This window comes from Phaethon aethereus, assembly GCF_964289735.1.
Source record: "Phaethon aethereus genome assembly, chromosome: 3".
Lineage (NCBI taxonomy): Eukaryota > Metazoa > Chordata > Aves > Phaethontiformes > Phaethontidae > Phaethon > Phaethon aethereus.
This window is the reverse complement of record NC_138576.1, coordinates 84,099,856-84,115,853: the sequence shown is the minus strand read 5'-3', so window position 1 is coordinate 84,115,853 and position 15,998 is coordinate 84,099,856. Positions and strand designations below refer to the sequence as shown.

Genomic DNA, 15,998 nt, shown 5'->3' with positions numbered 1-15,998 from the left:
CCAGGATTAATTCCTTCCTTGGGCTGGGGAGTTTCAGATCCTCATCTTCAGTATCTCCTAGGGCAACATCTAAACCATCTACCTGAGATGGTAGGTTGTTTTGGAAGATAGAGGTATACTTCACTCCTGTTTGGAATTATATTGGTATTCATGAACAAAATCAGGAATGACTGGTGTCCTCAGAAAGAATGAAGGAGTGTGACTGCATATTTCTAGCCTGAATGTTTTGCCCAGGTGCTTCTTTACTGTTAGTTGTTGCCCCTATTGTTGGTGGCTCAGTTAGCGTTTAACTTCTCCAATCCTCCATTCTAGTGTGAAATTAAGGAACTTAACTTAAATTCCTTGTGGTTTAAGCTAAACTATTTGACATGGAGCTGGGATAGAGGTGGCACTGTGCTCACAATCATTTTAAGTCTCTGCTGGGAAGTGTCAAGTAATAGCACTGCTTCCTATAATCTAATGTTTATATGGCCAGTTCTCTTCCAGCTTCCTCCATGAAATATTCATGCTAGCTTTTCACTGAATAAAATAGTCACCAGTGTGCAATCTGGAACCTTTTGTCACCTAACTCTCTCCAGGCAGTGCTTCAAAATGGAGATCAAACAAGGAAGCACTCTTGATTTATAGCATCTAATGCCAGTCAAAAGGAAATGATAAGAGCAAGTTGGTATCTTAACCCTGTCCTGCTCCAGAGTTCAGTGGTCTGACTCAGGCAGCTCCTACAGTGCATCCATAACCCAGAATCTCCTTTTATTTCAGATGGTCATCCCTCCCATTCTACATCAAACTTTGGCACAGCTCCTAGTTCTTCTCTGTTTCGTGCTGCCCAGGTGAAACCTTACTGCAGCACCATGCCTTGTTCCTGTCATTTCTAAGACTGTTCTTTGTTCCTAACTGCTGCCTTGTCAATGGCTTCCTGCCAGAGTATGTTCCACAAGGGCTCACCCCTACATAAAGCAGTTATCAAAGGGACAGGCTGGATTTGGGCTCAGTAGAGAGACGGGAGCACTGCCATCATACATTACTCTTATTCCCGTTGTGCTGCAGGTTTTAAACATCAGTAGACGAAATTCTGTAGTGTCCATTGCTGTCAATATAGATCTGCTGAAATAATGGAGTTAGGCCTGTTTGTACTTATTAAAATGAGAAGAAATTGTCCCACTGATAGGCTTAACTTCATAGTGAGAAAAGAACTCCAGGCCCAATTGATGTTATGAAGTGTTTTGCTATTGACTTCAATAGTCTAACATTTCCCTCTTACTTGATTTGAATACATTTACCTTTTAGGCATGAGATTCTTCGTGAAACACAGAAGGGTGGTAATAGCACAGTGAAACCTTTTTCTCCAGGGGTGATGAGGACTTGGGTGGTAGTTTCATTTTTTTGGTTTGGGGTTTTTTGTTAGTTTTTTTTTAATTCACTGTGGGCAACTGCCTTATATACAACTCTCCACTTAAAATGGAGAAATGTGGACTTCATTGAAGAGGGAAGGTTAAGGACTATTTGAAGTCTGGAATGATATTTTTGCCACTTTCTTCTTTCATGTATGTATGTTTTCTTGACTCAACCGTTTACTATTCTCATCTTGTAGCTTTTCTTCAAAATTGCTGTGGTAAAACATCAGTGCAGTAGCATGTCTATGAATTTCAGTTTTACAATATACTTAACATAGCAGACCATGTATTACATATGACTAAGGTGAAGCAGACTGCTCTTGTCACCTTTACTGTAACAGAAATATATACACTCTTTGCATAACACACAGTTTAGACACTAATCCTGAAGTTTTCTTAATAAAAGTCTACAGCTGGAGAGTTGGTTTGAGTTGTGAATATAGATGAATGTCTTAAGGGAATCTGGTGTGACTGGTGGTCTTTGTCAGCTTGTGAAGCTCTAAAAGTTGTCAGTTGAGAACAGTAGGACTAATACATTCACATGGAGGTTTCCTGTTTGTCATCTTAAGTATGCATAAAAGCTAAGAAAACAAGACAATACTCAAGAAGTAATAATCTCTTTTTAGACTTAACTTTTTATAGTTTTTATATTTACTTTTATAGAAGTAATTTACCTCTTTTTAATGTTTTAGAATTGAGGCTCTAGTTTATTTAACAAAACTATTTAACTGCAGTCTGATTTCTAGCTTGAAGTATACTTCTGAAAATGGGGAATAATTTTTAACAATGGACCATTTTATGGGGAGGGCAAAAGAAGTTACTTTCTGAGAGCCTGTTTTAACTGAACTGCACTGAACATTAAAGGGTAGAAATAATGGAAAATAAGCATACCTTGTTTTGAATCTGAAGAGAGTTATTCAAAAATTGCCAACTAAAGTTCTCATACTATAACATGCAGTAAAGTGTACTTTTATAGGTAACTAAGTAAAAAGTCTTCATGTACCACTTTTATCTGTGTTTGGATAGTGAGAATCCAGTTTTCTTTCAAGATAGTTGTTGGGGGTTTTTTGTTGGGGTTTTCTTTCTGTCTGTCTTTCTGTCTTTTGTGACTTAATTTCCCAAATCAGGACACTTATTTTTTTCACTTTTGGACAACTTTTGCCAGGGGCTATAACAGTGTTAATATTTTAATTGTTAATATTTGTTCTAGTATTGACTTTACTTTGCTTCTGTAATTTTTCCTTTCCTTTTTTTTTCCTTTTGTTTTTATTTCAGCTGAGTTTTCAACATAAGATTGGTATCCTTTACTGCAAAGCAGGCCAAAGCACAGAGGAAGAAATGTATAACAATGAGATGGCAGGACCAGCTTTTGAAGAGTTCCTTGATCTGCTGGGCCAGAGAGTTCGGCTAAAAGGATTTAGTAAATACAGGGCTCAGCTAGATAATAAAAGTAAGTTATGTGTCTGACCTGTGGTAGAAACTATAATTATCCAGTTGATCTTCTGCAAATCATGTTTCTTCTTTTCATGCTCTTGACTTTGGGTTTTGACTAGTAAAAATATACGGTAAATGAGGAAGATGAAGCATATGATAAAAGCATGTATCACACCTTGTCTGAAAGTTTATTTACTTTTTCTGTGGCATTAGTAGAACTGAAAATCAAAGCAACTTATTCCATTTGTTTGCACTTAGTTAAAATTGTACTATGTGAATGATATTTTTTTTATATTTCAGAATTTTCCAGCTACACTTTAATATCTTATTCTTAAAAAGGCAAAAGAAAAGATACGTATTTTAAAATATGAAGTCATGACAAAGGACCATTTTCCTGATTTCAACTAAACTTTTGTGTTTCTTTTTAGTCAACATATATATTGATGTTTATATTTGAGGAACAATCAAGTTTCCTCAGTTTTCTAGTTTCTCACACATGCACAGTAAGCATGTTATCATTTTGGCAGTTGATAAACATTCATCTACCTAACCACTGTGTTATTACTGCCATTTCCTCAGGTCTTTCAGTCTCCCTAAGTGCAATAGTGTAATAATTTAAATGTACAAATTTGTTGGGTTTTGTAGCAAAAATAGGAAGTGAAATATTGCTGTTAAAAAAGTCAATGATATGTTAACACGCTTCTTTTAGCACTGCTTTTCACTGCCCTTAAATTTAATTTACCTCATTTTTAGTTTAATGTAGTTTTAACAGGATTTTGACAACTGATCACTACTAGCTGTGATCTAAGGATATCTAGGTATTCATCTACTTTATTGTAACATGTTATTTTTATAGGTATGAAAACTAGATACAAGGAAGAAATTTTTTACAATAAGGGTGGTACAGGTTGCCCAGCGAGGTTGTAGATGCCCCATCCCTGGAAACATTCCAGGTCAGGTTGGACAGGGCTCTGAGCAACCTGATCTAGTTGAAAATGTCCCTGCTTATTGCAGAGGTATTGGACTACATGCCCTTTAAAAGTCCCTTCCAACCCAAACTATTCTACAATTCTATGATTTGATTTGTATCCTTATTTGTGCTGTAGCTTGCATATTGCATCCTGAAAATAGAATTTTTTTTATATACTGTATATGGCCTGTGTATGATAGAAAAGGAATATTTTTATTGGTAAAGTATATCTTTTTACACTATTAAATCCTGCTACTTGTATGTGTATTCTACTAACTCTTCTAATTAAATGGGAAAGTTTCTTGAACTGTTGGAGATAAATGGTGAAGAAGGAAGTTTATAAAGATGTATTTAAAGGAAATTAAGGGAAGATCTTTTCTTGCAAGAGATATTTTGCCCTTCAGATAGTCACAGAGATCTAGGAATTGATAAGTCCTCTTATTTGCTTCTCTGTTCCTCCTGCCTCTTATCCACCAGTTCTTAGTGGTTCTTATCAAAAACACACAAGAGATTCCTACTTCAGCATCAGTCTCCATTTATCTGGAATACATCTGGATTTTTATTTTGTTTTAAATGGTACATTTGAACACTGATCAGTGTCGTAGCCATAAAAGGATTTCTCTTCTTCAGGTTGTGCCCTGATGGACTGTCATCTGTACAGTATTAGGAGAGAGACTTAATGATTCATATTGGAAATTTTTTGAAATGTCTAGTGTGTGTACATTGTAGTTGGCACCCAGGGCAGATAAACTGTCCATAGGCCAATTTCCAGTTGGAAATGAGACATGTGAGGTTGCTGATAAAGCCTCACATTTTTTCAATCAAGGGAGACCAGCTTTGCAACTCGAGAAATCTTACACATTCTCCATCTCTAGTAGTGGTGGGAAATGATGAAAAAAGTGAGCTGAATCCTGTGACAGATTCTATTTTATGACTTGCAAGCTGGGAAAGCTGCAATTCCATAGTCCTCTCAACCTGCATAACCACACATTTATTTTTATTAACATTATTGCCTCTGCTTAAATCCATGCTTGTTTCACTTTAATAATTCAGGCTTGATAGAGACTATTGCATCCTATTTCAGTACAGAAGAATAACTCATTTTTCAAATTAATGTGTAGAAATATTTGTTAACATACTGTGGTTGTCATACTTCTGGGATGAATTGATAAATGGGGATGAAAAATTCAAGGAAGTAAGGGGTGTTTTGGTTTTGCCTTTTTTTTTCCCCAATCAGAGCATGAACGAATATCACCTAGTAATTTTTACAAATGAAAATTTGTCTGTCAAGCAAATTCAGTTTCTATATTTGCCATGCTTCAATATGAATGTATATTGCTGATTGGCATTGTGTACATATCATTCTGTAACATAATTTTAATGTTTTATTAATGCTGTGTGCCATTAACGATAGTCATAATAAGTTCTCATAGTTTGCAACAAACAGAATGGAATTAAGAGAGTTCACAAAGATATAGTCTTCAGTTTTATGTTAAATGTAAAAAACCTGACTTAATAATCATCTTTCTTGTGTTATACTTGTTGTACCATTATATTGAAACAAGTATTACTGCATGTTGTATTTATAATTGGGTAATACATTGATCTGACTGCCTGCAGGTTCAGAATAGTGTAATAATTTCATCTCTAGTAGCTACAATTTTGGTAGGCATAATGTTTCAGTAATGTTTCTTGCTCAGTTTTTGTAGGGTTCACATTTATTAAGTTTTTCTGTTCTCACATGTTTGACCAGCTGTGGGTTTTTTCTTTAAAAAGTTAATTTTAAAAAAAATTTCATCTGCTTATTTACTGTTTTTATAAGTAATTAATTGGTCCATTTCTTATGAAAGATAGAATGTAGAATATTGTGGTGCGTTGACCTGTCTGGCAGGTAAGCCGCCACCCACTTGCTTGCTCACACACCCCCCAACAGGATGGAAGAGAAAATCAGAAAGGCAAATGCAAGAAAACTTGTGAATTGAGATTAAGACAGTTCAATAAGTGAAAGAAAGAAAGGAAAAAACCAAACACACCGCTCCCCCCCCCCCCCCAAAAACCCAAAACTAAACCACAAAAATTCCACAAAACCCCCACAAATTTCTTTATGGAGAGAGTGGTCAAGCATTGGAACAGGCTGCCCAGGGAGGTGGTGGAGTCACCATCACTGGAGGTGTTCAAAAAAATGTGTAGGCATGGCACTTCAGGATATGGTTTAGTGGGCATGGTGGTGTTGGGTTGATGGCTGGACTTTATGATCTTAAAGGTCTTTTCCAACTTTAATGATTCTGTGGTTCTGTGAAAAAAAACTAACGCACCACTACAACAGTCAACCGACCAACAAAAAAAACCACACAAAAACAAGTGATGCAAAGACAATCACTTGCCACCTCCCATCATCAGACTGATGCCCAGCCAGTCTCTGAGCGACAGCTACCATGGAAAAACTCTGTCTGCTCAAGTTTTACTGCAGAGCATGATGTTGTATGGTATGGAATATGTCCTTGGTCAGTTCGAGTCGGCTGTCCTGGCTGCGTCCCCTCCCTCTTGCCCACCCCTAGCATACTCCTGCGGTGGGGGACAGTGAGAAACAGAGAAAGCCCGGATGCTGTGTAAGCGCTATTCGCAATAGCTAAAACATTGGTGTGTCATCAACACGGTTTTGATCACATATAAAAACCACAGCACTGTATGGGCTGCTATGCAGAAAATTAACTCCATCCAAGCCAGACCCAGTGCAAATGTGAAGAACATGTGGAATATATGAACTACAAACTTTTCTGCCCTTCTTATACCTTCATTTCCTTATACCTATAAAGAGAGAAATGAAGGTAAAAAAATTGAGGAAATGTTACAATTTTATATTTACAGAGGAATAGTGCTGTTTCACTTTCGTTTAGTAAAAGGTGCTTTTCTGAAAAAAAAAACAGAAATGTTTCATAACTGGAAAAAAAGTCTAGCCAATGTCTCAAACTTTGTGAAATAAAACTAATGTTCAGGAAGGAATAAGATGCAAAAATGTCAGCGCAGATATAATTTTTTTCACTAAAATTGTCAGCAGAGTAATGTTTCTAGTAGCAACTGTTATGTAGATTTAATCACAGTGGGCCTTAGTAGGTGTTCAATAAAGCATCTGTTGAATTAGAAGATTTCAGCTTGCTTAGTGTAAGGGACTAAATTTCAGAAGAAAAACTTGCTAGCTTATTTCCAAAGTCAAGGTGCTAAATCAAAAGTATTCAGCTAAGTAGGATGTTGTATTGGGAAAGCATTGATTTAAGGGTAAGGAACCTGCCTTTCTGTAGCAAGTATTTAAAGGCACTGTTTTGTGCAACATCTGTTCAAGATAATTTGACTTTATTTAATATATAATTGCAAAAGGAGTTAGGGAGTAGTTGTATTTCACAGTATAATTTATTTCCTCCTTCCATCTCTTCAAAAGTCTCTTTCTAAAATGCCAGGGAAATGTTATAATGGAATTATATTTTCAACAAAGATTTTAAAATAGAGGCATGCAATAACATTTGCTTTTCTAAGCAACGTTTAAGAAAGAAACTTCAGTGGAAATTACGCTTCCTCTTTCTTATGGAGCTGTAATTTATATTACATCAAGATTAAAAAATGAAGTCAATTTTATTATTGTACAAACGTAACTGATGAAACCAGTTGTAATATGAATGTCTTCAAAATTGTACACACACATAAATATTTTCAGGCTGCAGATACATTGTGGTTACTGTTGAATTTTACACTTAAGCGTATGTTTATATACTTTTAATCAGAGAACTAACATGGCCAATCAATTTCTTTTGGAATACAGTTAGTATTTAAAACAACACAAGACCTCAAAACCTTTAACAGTGTGTGGAGGAGAGTGCTGGAGAATTCTTATTGGTGTAGATAATATAAAAATATATTTTAAAAAATCGTGAACATGGAAAAATATAAGAAAAATTGATAGTTGCCTCCATTCGATAGGGTGTTTCTAACCTACTGCTTTAAAGTTAATTGTACTTACTTAAATATTCCATACATGTTAAAGAGAATAAAAAGGGTTGATTAATTTATGACTATAGAGTAAAACTCATCTAATTTGCTGTAAACATTCTGAAATGCTAACTCTATTAATAAACTTCCTAGATAAAAACAATAAAAATACTAAGTCATATCATACACGAAATGTATTTTAATAATTTTAAAATATCTGAAATTTCCCAATGAAATTGTCATTGTACTACAATGTATTATGCACATATTTTACATTTTAAAAATATCTGATCTGCAGTATGTTTTTTATTGTCATATTTGAAGTAGCATTATCAGTTTATTTTTTGTAAGGTATTTTTCCTTATTAATGTTTTAAATAATGAAAATATATATTCTATAAAACTATACTCCAGTAACTAAAGGGTTTGTTTTGTTTTTTCATGAAATGCCAATATATTCAAAATTAGATCATTTATGTCTCATGGACAGCAAACTCTTTGGCAATTTCTTGCAGGACCCTTCTATGTCATAATATGAAACTAAAGAGTAGATCTTTAGCTGATGTAAACTGTTTTTGTTCTACTGAAAAAAGTTTTAAATTGCATTACTAGATTTAAATCATAGCATGCAAAGAGTGGTGCCCTAAAAAGTAGTACGAATGTTCTATTTTACTGACCTTCTTGCGTTTAAATTAATTTTCAGCTGATTCAACAGGAACTCATTCCCTGTATACTACCTATAAAGACTATGAGTTAATGTTTCATGTATCAACTATGCTTCCATACATGCCCAGTAACAGGCAACAGGTATGTTCTTTGACTCTTCATTGTAATTTTACATTATAAATGTTTGACATTGAGGTTTTTTTTAAGAGTATACTGATTTAAAGCTGAATCGTTTTAGATGAAGTATGACTCAATTGTATTTTTTTTTCTTGAAATATTGTAAGGCATTAGAAATCTCATAGGATTTCTTATACTATATAATTCAGAAAGTTATCCCGTCTCCCCCATTTCATGATACTATCAAAAGATAATGATGCCTGTGGTGAATGAGTTATTTTCAGTTTGGACTGGATTTACATCTTATGTATGATTTAAAAGTTGAATGGAATGAAGCTTGAAAATAGTCTTATGGTTAAAATACACATCCAATAAGATTTTTTAAATTATTACACTTAAGCCTTATATTACAGATCTTGAAATGTTTACTAATGTGTCAGCTTAGTAATAAATGCTTAAGTGTATCCTTCAAGGTGTTTGCTTGTGAAGACAGAAAACTGCAGTGTACTTACTTTATTTCTGGAGAATTTCTTTTCCTTATGTAGTAATTCAGAATATATTTAAAGCATTAAGGATGGCTAAAAACCAGCACAGCATCCAAAGTGTGCGTTGCACCAGTAAGGTTACTCTGTCTTGCCTGTCTCAGATGTTTCTTACAACTGAATTAAAAAGTACAAGCACATTTGGTATAATATATCAACATTAACACTTTAAAAAAAAAAAAGCAGTAGAATTGCTCGTAGGTCAGACTCATGATAGTTCATAACTTTCTGTGCTACTACTCTGCATTTTTCTACATCTGCAGAAATAAGTATTGGATTTATTAGTTTTAGAATAATAGTCTGTCATTGCCATGCAAGATGTAAAGATTTTGGTAATTTTGGAGGATTGTCATGAAATAAAGATGCTATCTCACTTTCTTTTTGAACAGCATAGAAAAGATGGTTACTGATTGTTAAATGATATGTGAGTTGTATCTTTCGTGTCTACCCTATCAATAGGTCTTGTGGGAAGAAAAAGAGATGTGTCAAGGCAGCAAGAAAAAGATAAAAGAAAATGATTAAAATTGTTGAGAGGATAAATGAAAATCAAAATGGAAGAAAGTATACAATGTATTTATGTATTTTAAATAGTGCATAATATTCTGAACTGTTTGAACAACTGTTTCAAGTGAGCAGTTAAGATAACTGCAATTTTTACTCTATTACACTTAGGAATTAGATGCAGTTTAAAGAAACTAAGTTAGGAATCAAAAGACAGAAACTCTTCACCATATGAACAATATCAATGTTTAGATGACCACATCTTAAAAAGCTTGGTTTTCAGAAGACAGAATGTTCAGCTATATCATACACTCAACAGTGCCAATAGCTAGTAATCAGGGTATCGGATCATCATCACTGATTTGATATTGCTCCTCTAAACTTTCACTTACACCTTATTACAATACAGGGTTAATTTAGTAAGCACACTAGGTGTTACTCTGTAATAAGTCATAACAATCTTTGATTGGAAAGCACATGTAAATAGGGAAAACTGTACACTATTAAGAAGATATAATACACTGAATGAGCTTGCCTTAAAAGGAAAAAATTAATATTTTCATAGCTAATCACAGGCACCGACAGTAAATATGGCCTTACTTGGAGTTTATTACTCTTGTTGTTTTCCATGACTTTCCCTTGGTTGTCAGAACAGGATATTCTCTTGCCATGATCCACTATTTTTCATATTGTTTGCTGTTTGTCAGCTTCACTGCTGTGTTGCTCAGCCACCACCTGTTACTGTCCTTTCACTTCTTCCTGTTCCTCCCTTTCATTCTCATAATTTCCTTCTGTATCATTCTTTATAGTCAGGTGCTGATTCTTGTGTATAGCAAAATCTTCCAATTTTGACTTCATGGTTTTCCCCAGCAACAAGCACTCTTTTCCACGGTGTTTTAGCAAGCTCTCATGATTGTCACTTTAACAGGTTCAATATTTAGTAGAAGCACCACGTTGTTACTCATGGCTTTCCTGGGATCAAAATAATGTGGTAGTTTTCCAAGTTCAAGTAGTATACCTATCTGAAGACCCACCACATTATTTTTTTAGGTGCTGGGATCTAGCAGTGTTTGCACAGCATGGACACTATCTTAATGAAATGTGACAAGTGCACCCAAGTGACCAGAATTTAGCCAGCCTTAATGTGCAAAAGGGATCTATAATAATTGTTTAGTTTTCTTCTATTACTGTTTAGTTCCAAAATACATACTGACATGTGAAATGTATCAACAGTGTTATTTTTCACAAGCTAGGATAAAATTCGATTAGGTCTTTTTTTCTTGAGACATTTTAGATGCTGAAAACCACAGATGCAGTTGCATCAGTTGTGCTCAAGACTGAGGTGCTGAGGAATATGAATGTCGTTTGTCTCTTCAGGATTTGGCTCACTAACTTTAAATAGCCAAGTAAGGGGAAGTTAGGGACCATGGTAATTTTCCCTTTAGGTTATGTTAGCCATGAAAATCCCAGTTCAATAGTTATTTTTTGCTAGCATATTGTGTATGTACTGGCAATGAGGTTACTGCATCCTGTCCCTATGTCCCTTGTTTGGTAATGACTGGGCAAGGTATTGAGTCACTCTTCATCATCTAGGCCTATGACCTTTGAAGAGCAAGCACTGGGCATTGCTTATATTCCAAATACCTGTGAGCCAAAAACAGGCCACACCAGAACTGTTTGTTGCTTCTTCCAGGACATAACTACGCCCTGCTTGGTCCCTGATCAGGACATCCCTCTAGTTTTAGAGCCAGCAGGAGATCCAAAGAGCAAGGTAATCTTCATTTTGGCTGCAACATAGGCTGGGAACTTTCAAGTCAGCTGCTCCTTCCCTAGGACAGAAAAGACTACCAGCCCTGGTGTGGCCAGTTTCTTTTCCTTTACTGGCCTTTTCTTCAAATCATAGTTCAAGGCTTTCCCCTTTAAACTTTACCTTTGCAACATCCCTTTCCAAAGCATTCCCTTGCAAATTTCCTGTTCACACATTTGCAGTCTGCTTGTGTACACGTGGTCAGCATGTACATGCAAATCAGTTCAAATAATAAATCCAAATCAGTTCAAATAACCAGTTTTCACCTGATTTAATGAAAACTTAAAAATTAAACAGATATGCAGTAATGAAATAAACTTTTTGAGTTTAAGCTACTGTTAAAATGCTTGGGATAACAAAACATGTGGTTATACCAAACTCGGTTTAACCATACCTGATGAAATATCTTTTGCTGTTTGTTTTGGTACTGGTTAAGAACACAAATTAAAATAAAAATTTTGAAACCAGTTAGTTTAGAAATGTACTAAAATACGTTTGAAGATGTTCTTATTTGATTTTTAATGTTTCATCATTTAATTGAATGAAGAATATATTTCACTGCTGTTTCAACAAGAATTCCTTGTTATTTCGCAGTTTTACTAGGCAAATAAAATTCCACAGAAGTGGGTAGATTTTAATGGCTGGGCATAACCTGTAAATATGCTAAGTTTTAAGACAGTACTTTTTTTCAGAGATGCATATCTGAAAATTAAGAATTAAGTAGTTAAAATCTCAAAATTAATATAATAACTATTACTGGATATAAATAATTTTAATCTAATGAATTCTGCTTTTCTAACGTATTTTCCTTACCAGACTCCCCTTTGCGTGTCTTGTATTCTTACACAAAACTTCACTGATTTCCTTTTGGCTGCCCATCATACTTGATTGGGTTAATTTTCAAATTCTACTATGCCAATTTAGACTGATACCAAAATGATGTCAAAGTGTGTTTGATTGTCTCCTTACTGTAAGTAATCCTCTGTAATCTGTGCACCCTGTTGAGAGTTCCTGTTGTGTTCTGCATTGGCATGAGACTCTTTAGAGTATGTTAGAAAGGCAGATTAAAATCAAATTAATAATACAACCACCCCCAAAAACCACAAACGTGAGCAGACTTCAAAATGGGAGAGGAAGGGGAAACTGAGAACCTGAAATAAAAAACAAACTAGAATGTAAAAGTTGGGAGGAAAATCTAGGTTATAGAATGGAAACTAGAAAAGTGTTTCTTATAAATCTTTTTGCTTAGTTCCGGTTTCCTTCAATTCCTTTTTCATTGTCAGTATGCTATCCTTATCTCACATTTCCCAGGGAAGTATATGTTCCCTCCTTCTTCTCCATTCAATACTTTATTCTTTTCCTATTCCTTTATCCTATTTAGAGCACTTCTTTCCATCTTCCAGATCACCCCAATTTACTCCTCTCCCCTTTCCAAGTTCTTTGCATTATGATACTTGCGCACAGCCATGACTGTGGTTTGCCTTTGCCGTTGTGTTTGATTTCACTGACCACTTATGCATGACAGTTATTTATAACAATGTTACACTGATTTTATTTTAAAAAGTTGAAGAAGTCACTAAGATCTCTGCAAGTTTGGTAAGGTTCTTAAAAATGATGACCTGACTTCCTATTTCCTATTTTTGTGCCTCTTAGAGGTTTAAGCTCTTGAAAAATAGTTTAGGGATAGGCTATGGGAACTGCCATAATTTTGAAAAAAAAATTTTTTGCTAGTAAAATTTCAAACATTTCTACAACTTACCTCTTATTAAGTGACTGCTATTCTTGCTTAAGCAACCTATGATGGCAAGCAGAACCTCCTAAAGAGGTCTACAAAAGCAGAAAATGTTCTTGAAAACAATGATTGTCTTGAGAAATAAATATAACTTTAAACAGGATCTAGCTTTCTAATTTTTGTAATTTTGCTCTGTGGAATTGTATAGGCATAGGCATGAACCACTACAGTAAGAGTAATTGGGCAGTTAGTTATATAACAAAGGCAGAAATTAATCATCTTGTATCTCATAATTGGAAGGTTTCTTACAAATTTAACTGTAGTATAAATTCCAACCTGGGTGATAATAATAACCTCTAAACATGAACTTGTGCTTCACTACTATGACCTAATTGTATGGTTCACTAGCTCAGTGAATTAAAATATACCTGGCACACTTAGTTCTGTGATCAGTTCCACGTAGTGTACTTCTACTGTAATTTGTACGCAACAGGGTGTATATCTTAAATTGCTCAAATAGCCAGTTATTTTTATTTTAGTCTTAACAACCTGAAAAGTTGACTGAGCAACATGACTTATACCAAACGTTATTTTCTGTTCTTATATCTGCTTTAAAGTTTCATCAGAAGTCTTACTTATTTAATCAGCGTAATTTTGATTACATTTAAAATAATATAGATACACCGAGGGCTTTAAAATTATGGCTTTGGCCCTTCTTACTACTTTTAGAAGACCATCTTTCATGTTATTTTAGGACATATAATGAAATATATTTATGGGTCTTAGGCTTTAGCATGTCCAACTATGCTTTTTTTGTTGGTAGCTAAAATACTAACTTCTAATGAAACTGAGAAAATACAAGCAAATACTCTTATTAGAAAGACTATGTTCCATAAAATCAGCTCAATAGAGAAATTTTTACTTGTTCTGTCATAAAGTTTTCAAATAAATTTATTCTTATATCCTTTTTAGTTACGCGTGAGCTAAGGTAAAGCTTTATGTGTCTGTATGCTACTAGCTGACAAAGCAAGGTCTTTAGCAGACTTTGAGTGGATATTTAAAATGTAACACATGCTAGACTACTTTTTTCCATCTCATGATATACATGGATGTTTTATGAGCACAGGTATTTAAGAAAAGTATAAGAAAATTTGAGAGGTACAACATGAGGAAAAGTTCACTTTTCCATGAGGAGAGTGAACATCATTTTACTGTGTTGTTTTGTTGGGTGGGGTTTTTTTTGAAAGAGAGAAGTGGTTCCTTATTGTTGGAAATGTTTTGTAGTTTTTATTAAGTTTTAGCCTGTAACAATGATTTAGTACTTTAAATTATTCCTTAAAGATATTTTGATGATAAAAGCTACCAATTACAAGAATAAGTTTTTAATTAATGAGTTTCTAATAGCTGTTGTTTCTCCATGAGTATTCTGTGTCTCAGCTCTGTTCCTCAAGTATGCAGTTGTTAAAACTTGGATGAGTATTCATGATAATCTATTTTTAAAAAAATTAAGATCATAATATTAAGGACAATGTTTAATTAAAATGCAACATGGAAAAGGAAGGTTTATTGAGAAAGCAGTACTATATTTTTCATATAGAAGCAAATTTACACTGTAAATAGGGAACTGATGTACAGTTCTCTGGATAGTGAGAAATGTCAAGTGATGTAACATTTTTTTAATTACCGGAAGTGATGCACGAAAGTAGGAGAAATATATTATTCTCATAGAATAAAAGATAACTGAGCAGAAACTATGCAGAACTAGTGTGGGGATGTGAGAGAACTCGCTAGTATTTTTGTGAACTTAGCCCACTTTCCCTATCTTTTTGCAGTTCAGTCCGATACCCTTTATCTATAGCTATCCAGAATATGATTAATTAAAAGTTATTTCTGAAAAATTAAGCTTAATTTATTTTGGTTTGGGGTTTTTTGTTTGTTTGTTTTTCTAAAATGAAGAAATGGTAATTCTTTCTTTTATAACTAATTTTTCAATACATGTTTCTTGTCTAGCTGCTAAGGAAAAGACATATAGGAAATGACATAGTAACCATTGTCTTCCAAGAGCCAGGAGCACTTCCTTTTACTCCAAAAAATATTCGTTCCCACTTTCAACATGTATTTGTCATAGTAAAAGTGCATAATCCTTGCACTGAAAATGTGTGCTATAGGTGAGTAGAGTCTTATAACTATTTAAGTTTTTTATTAAGACTACAACAGCCTCTTCTAACAGTTTTGTATTTCCTAGAGAGATTTTGTATACAATTTAAAAATTTCTGCTGCGTTTTCTGTGAGTTTGAAACCCCAGTGTCTCCCTTGCACACATCTAGAGTTAGGAGGCACAGTTTGTAGACGTAAAGGGTATATGCAGAACTCTGTATTGCCAATTTCTGGGCACAACATGGGGATATAACATGTTAGTGAAAACTTGCAGACATAGCGATAGAAGTTAATTTGTAGTGTGCATTTCCTTTTTCAAAGAAAGTGATTTAAAATAAAGTATTTTAGAAGGTTATTAACCTGTATGAATCCCAATAGGACACTGAGATGAGTCATGGCCTTTAAGCACATGAATGAGGAATTTTGGGGAGTATAAAAACATCTCAAATTTCAGGTGACCTTAACTCTCATGTTTAAGTTACTGCATCGTGAATTCTAGCAAGGTAACTGGAGTGGAAGCATAGTTCTGAACTTATTGGGAATTCTGCAAATAATGATAGGGACTTGAAGTATAATGGTGAAGATTTAGCATATATAAATATTGTTTACTTATTGTTTAGAATGAAATTAATGTACATCATAAGATTGGGTCATATTACTGTCTTTTAGCTGTCTTTTAGAACTTAAGCTATCTTTTA

The 15,998-nt window shown here is 34.3% G+C and overlaps 1 protein-coding gene across 2 annotated transcripts in view; it reads left to right on the top strand.

Annotated features, from left to right (window-relative positions):
• The window catches only part of SIPA1L2 (signal induced proliferation associated 1 like 2), a gene marked incomplete at both ends in the record, with an annotated part of 87,383 nt that overhangs the window by 13,680 nt on the left and 57,705 nt on the right, over positions 1-15,998 (top strand). For both annotated transcript variants that reach the window (XM_081997944.1, XM_081997943.1), the window contains 3 exons: positions 2,670-2,844; positions 8,482-8,585; positions 15,154-15,311. In XM_081997944.1, the coding sequence (XP_081854070.1) occupies positions 2,670-2,844; positions 8,482-8,585; positions 15,154-15,311 (437 nt within the window). The remainder of the gene's footprint in view (positions 1-2,669; positions 2,845-8,481; positions 8,586-15,153; positions 15,312-15,998) is intronic.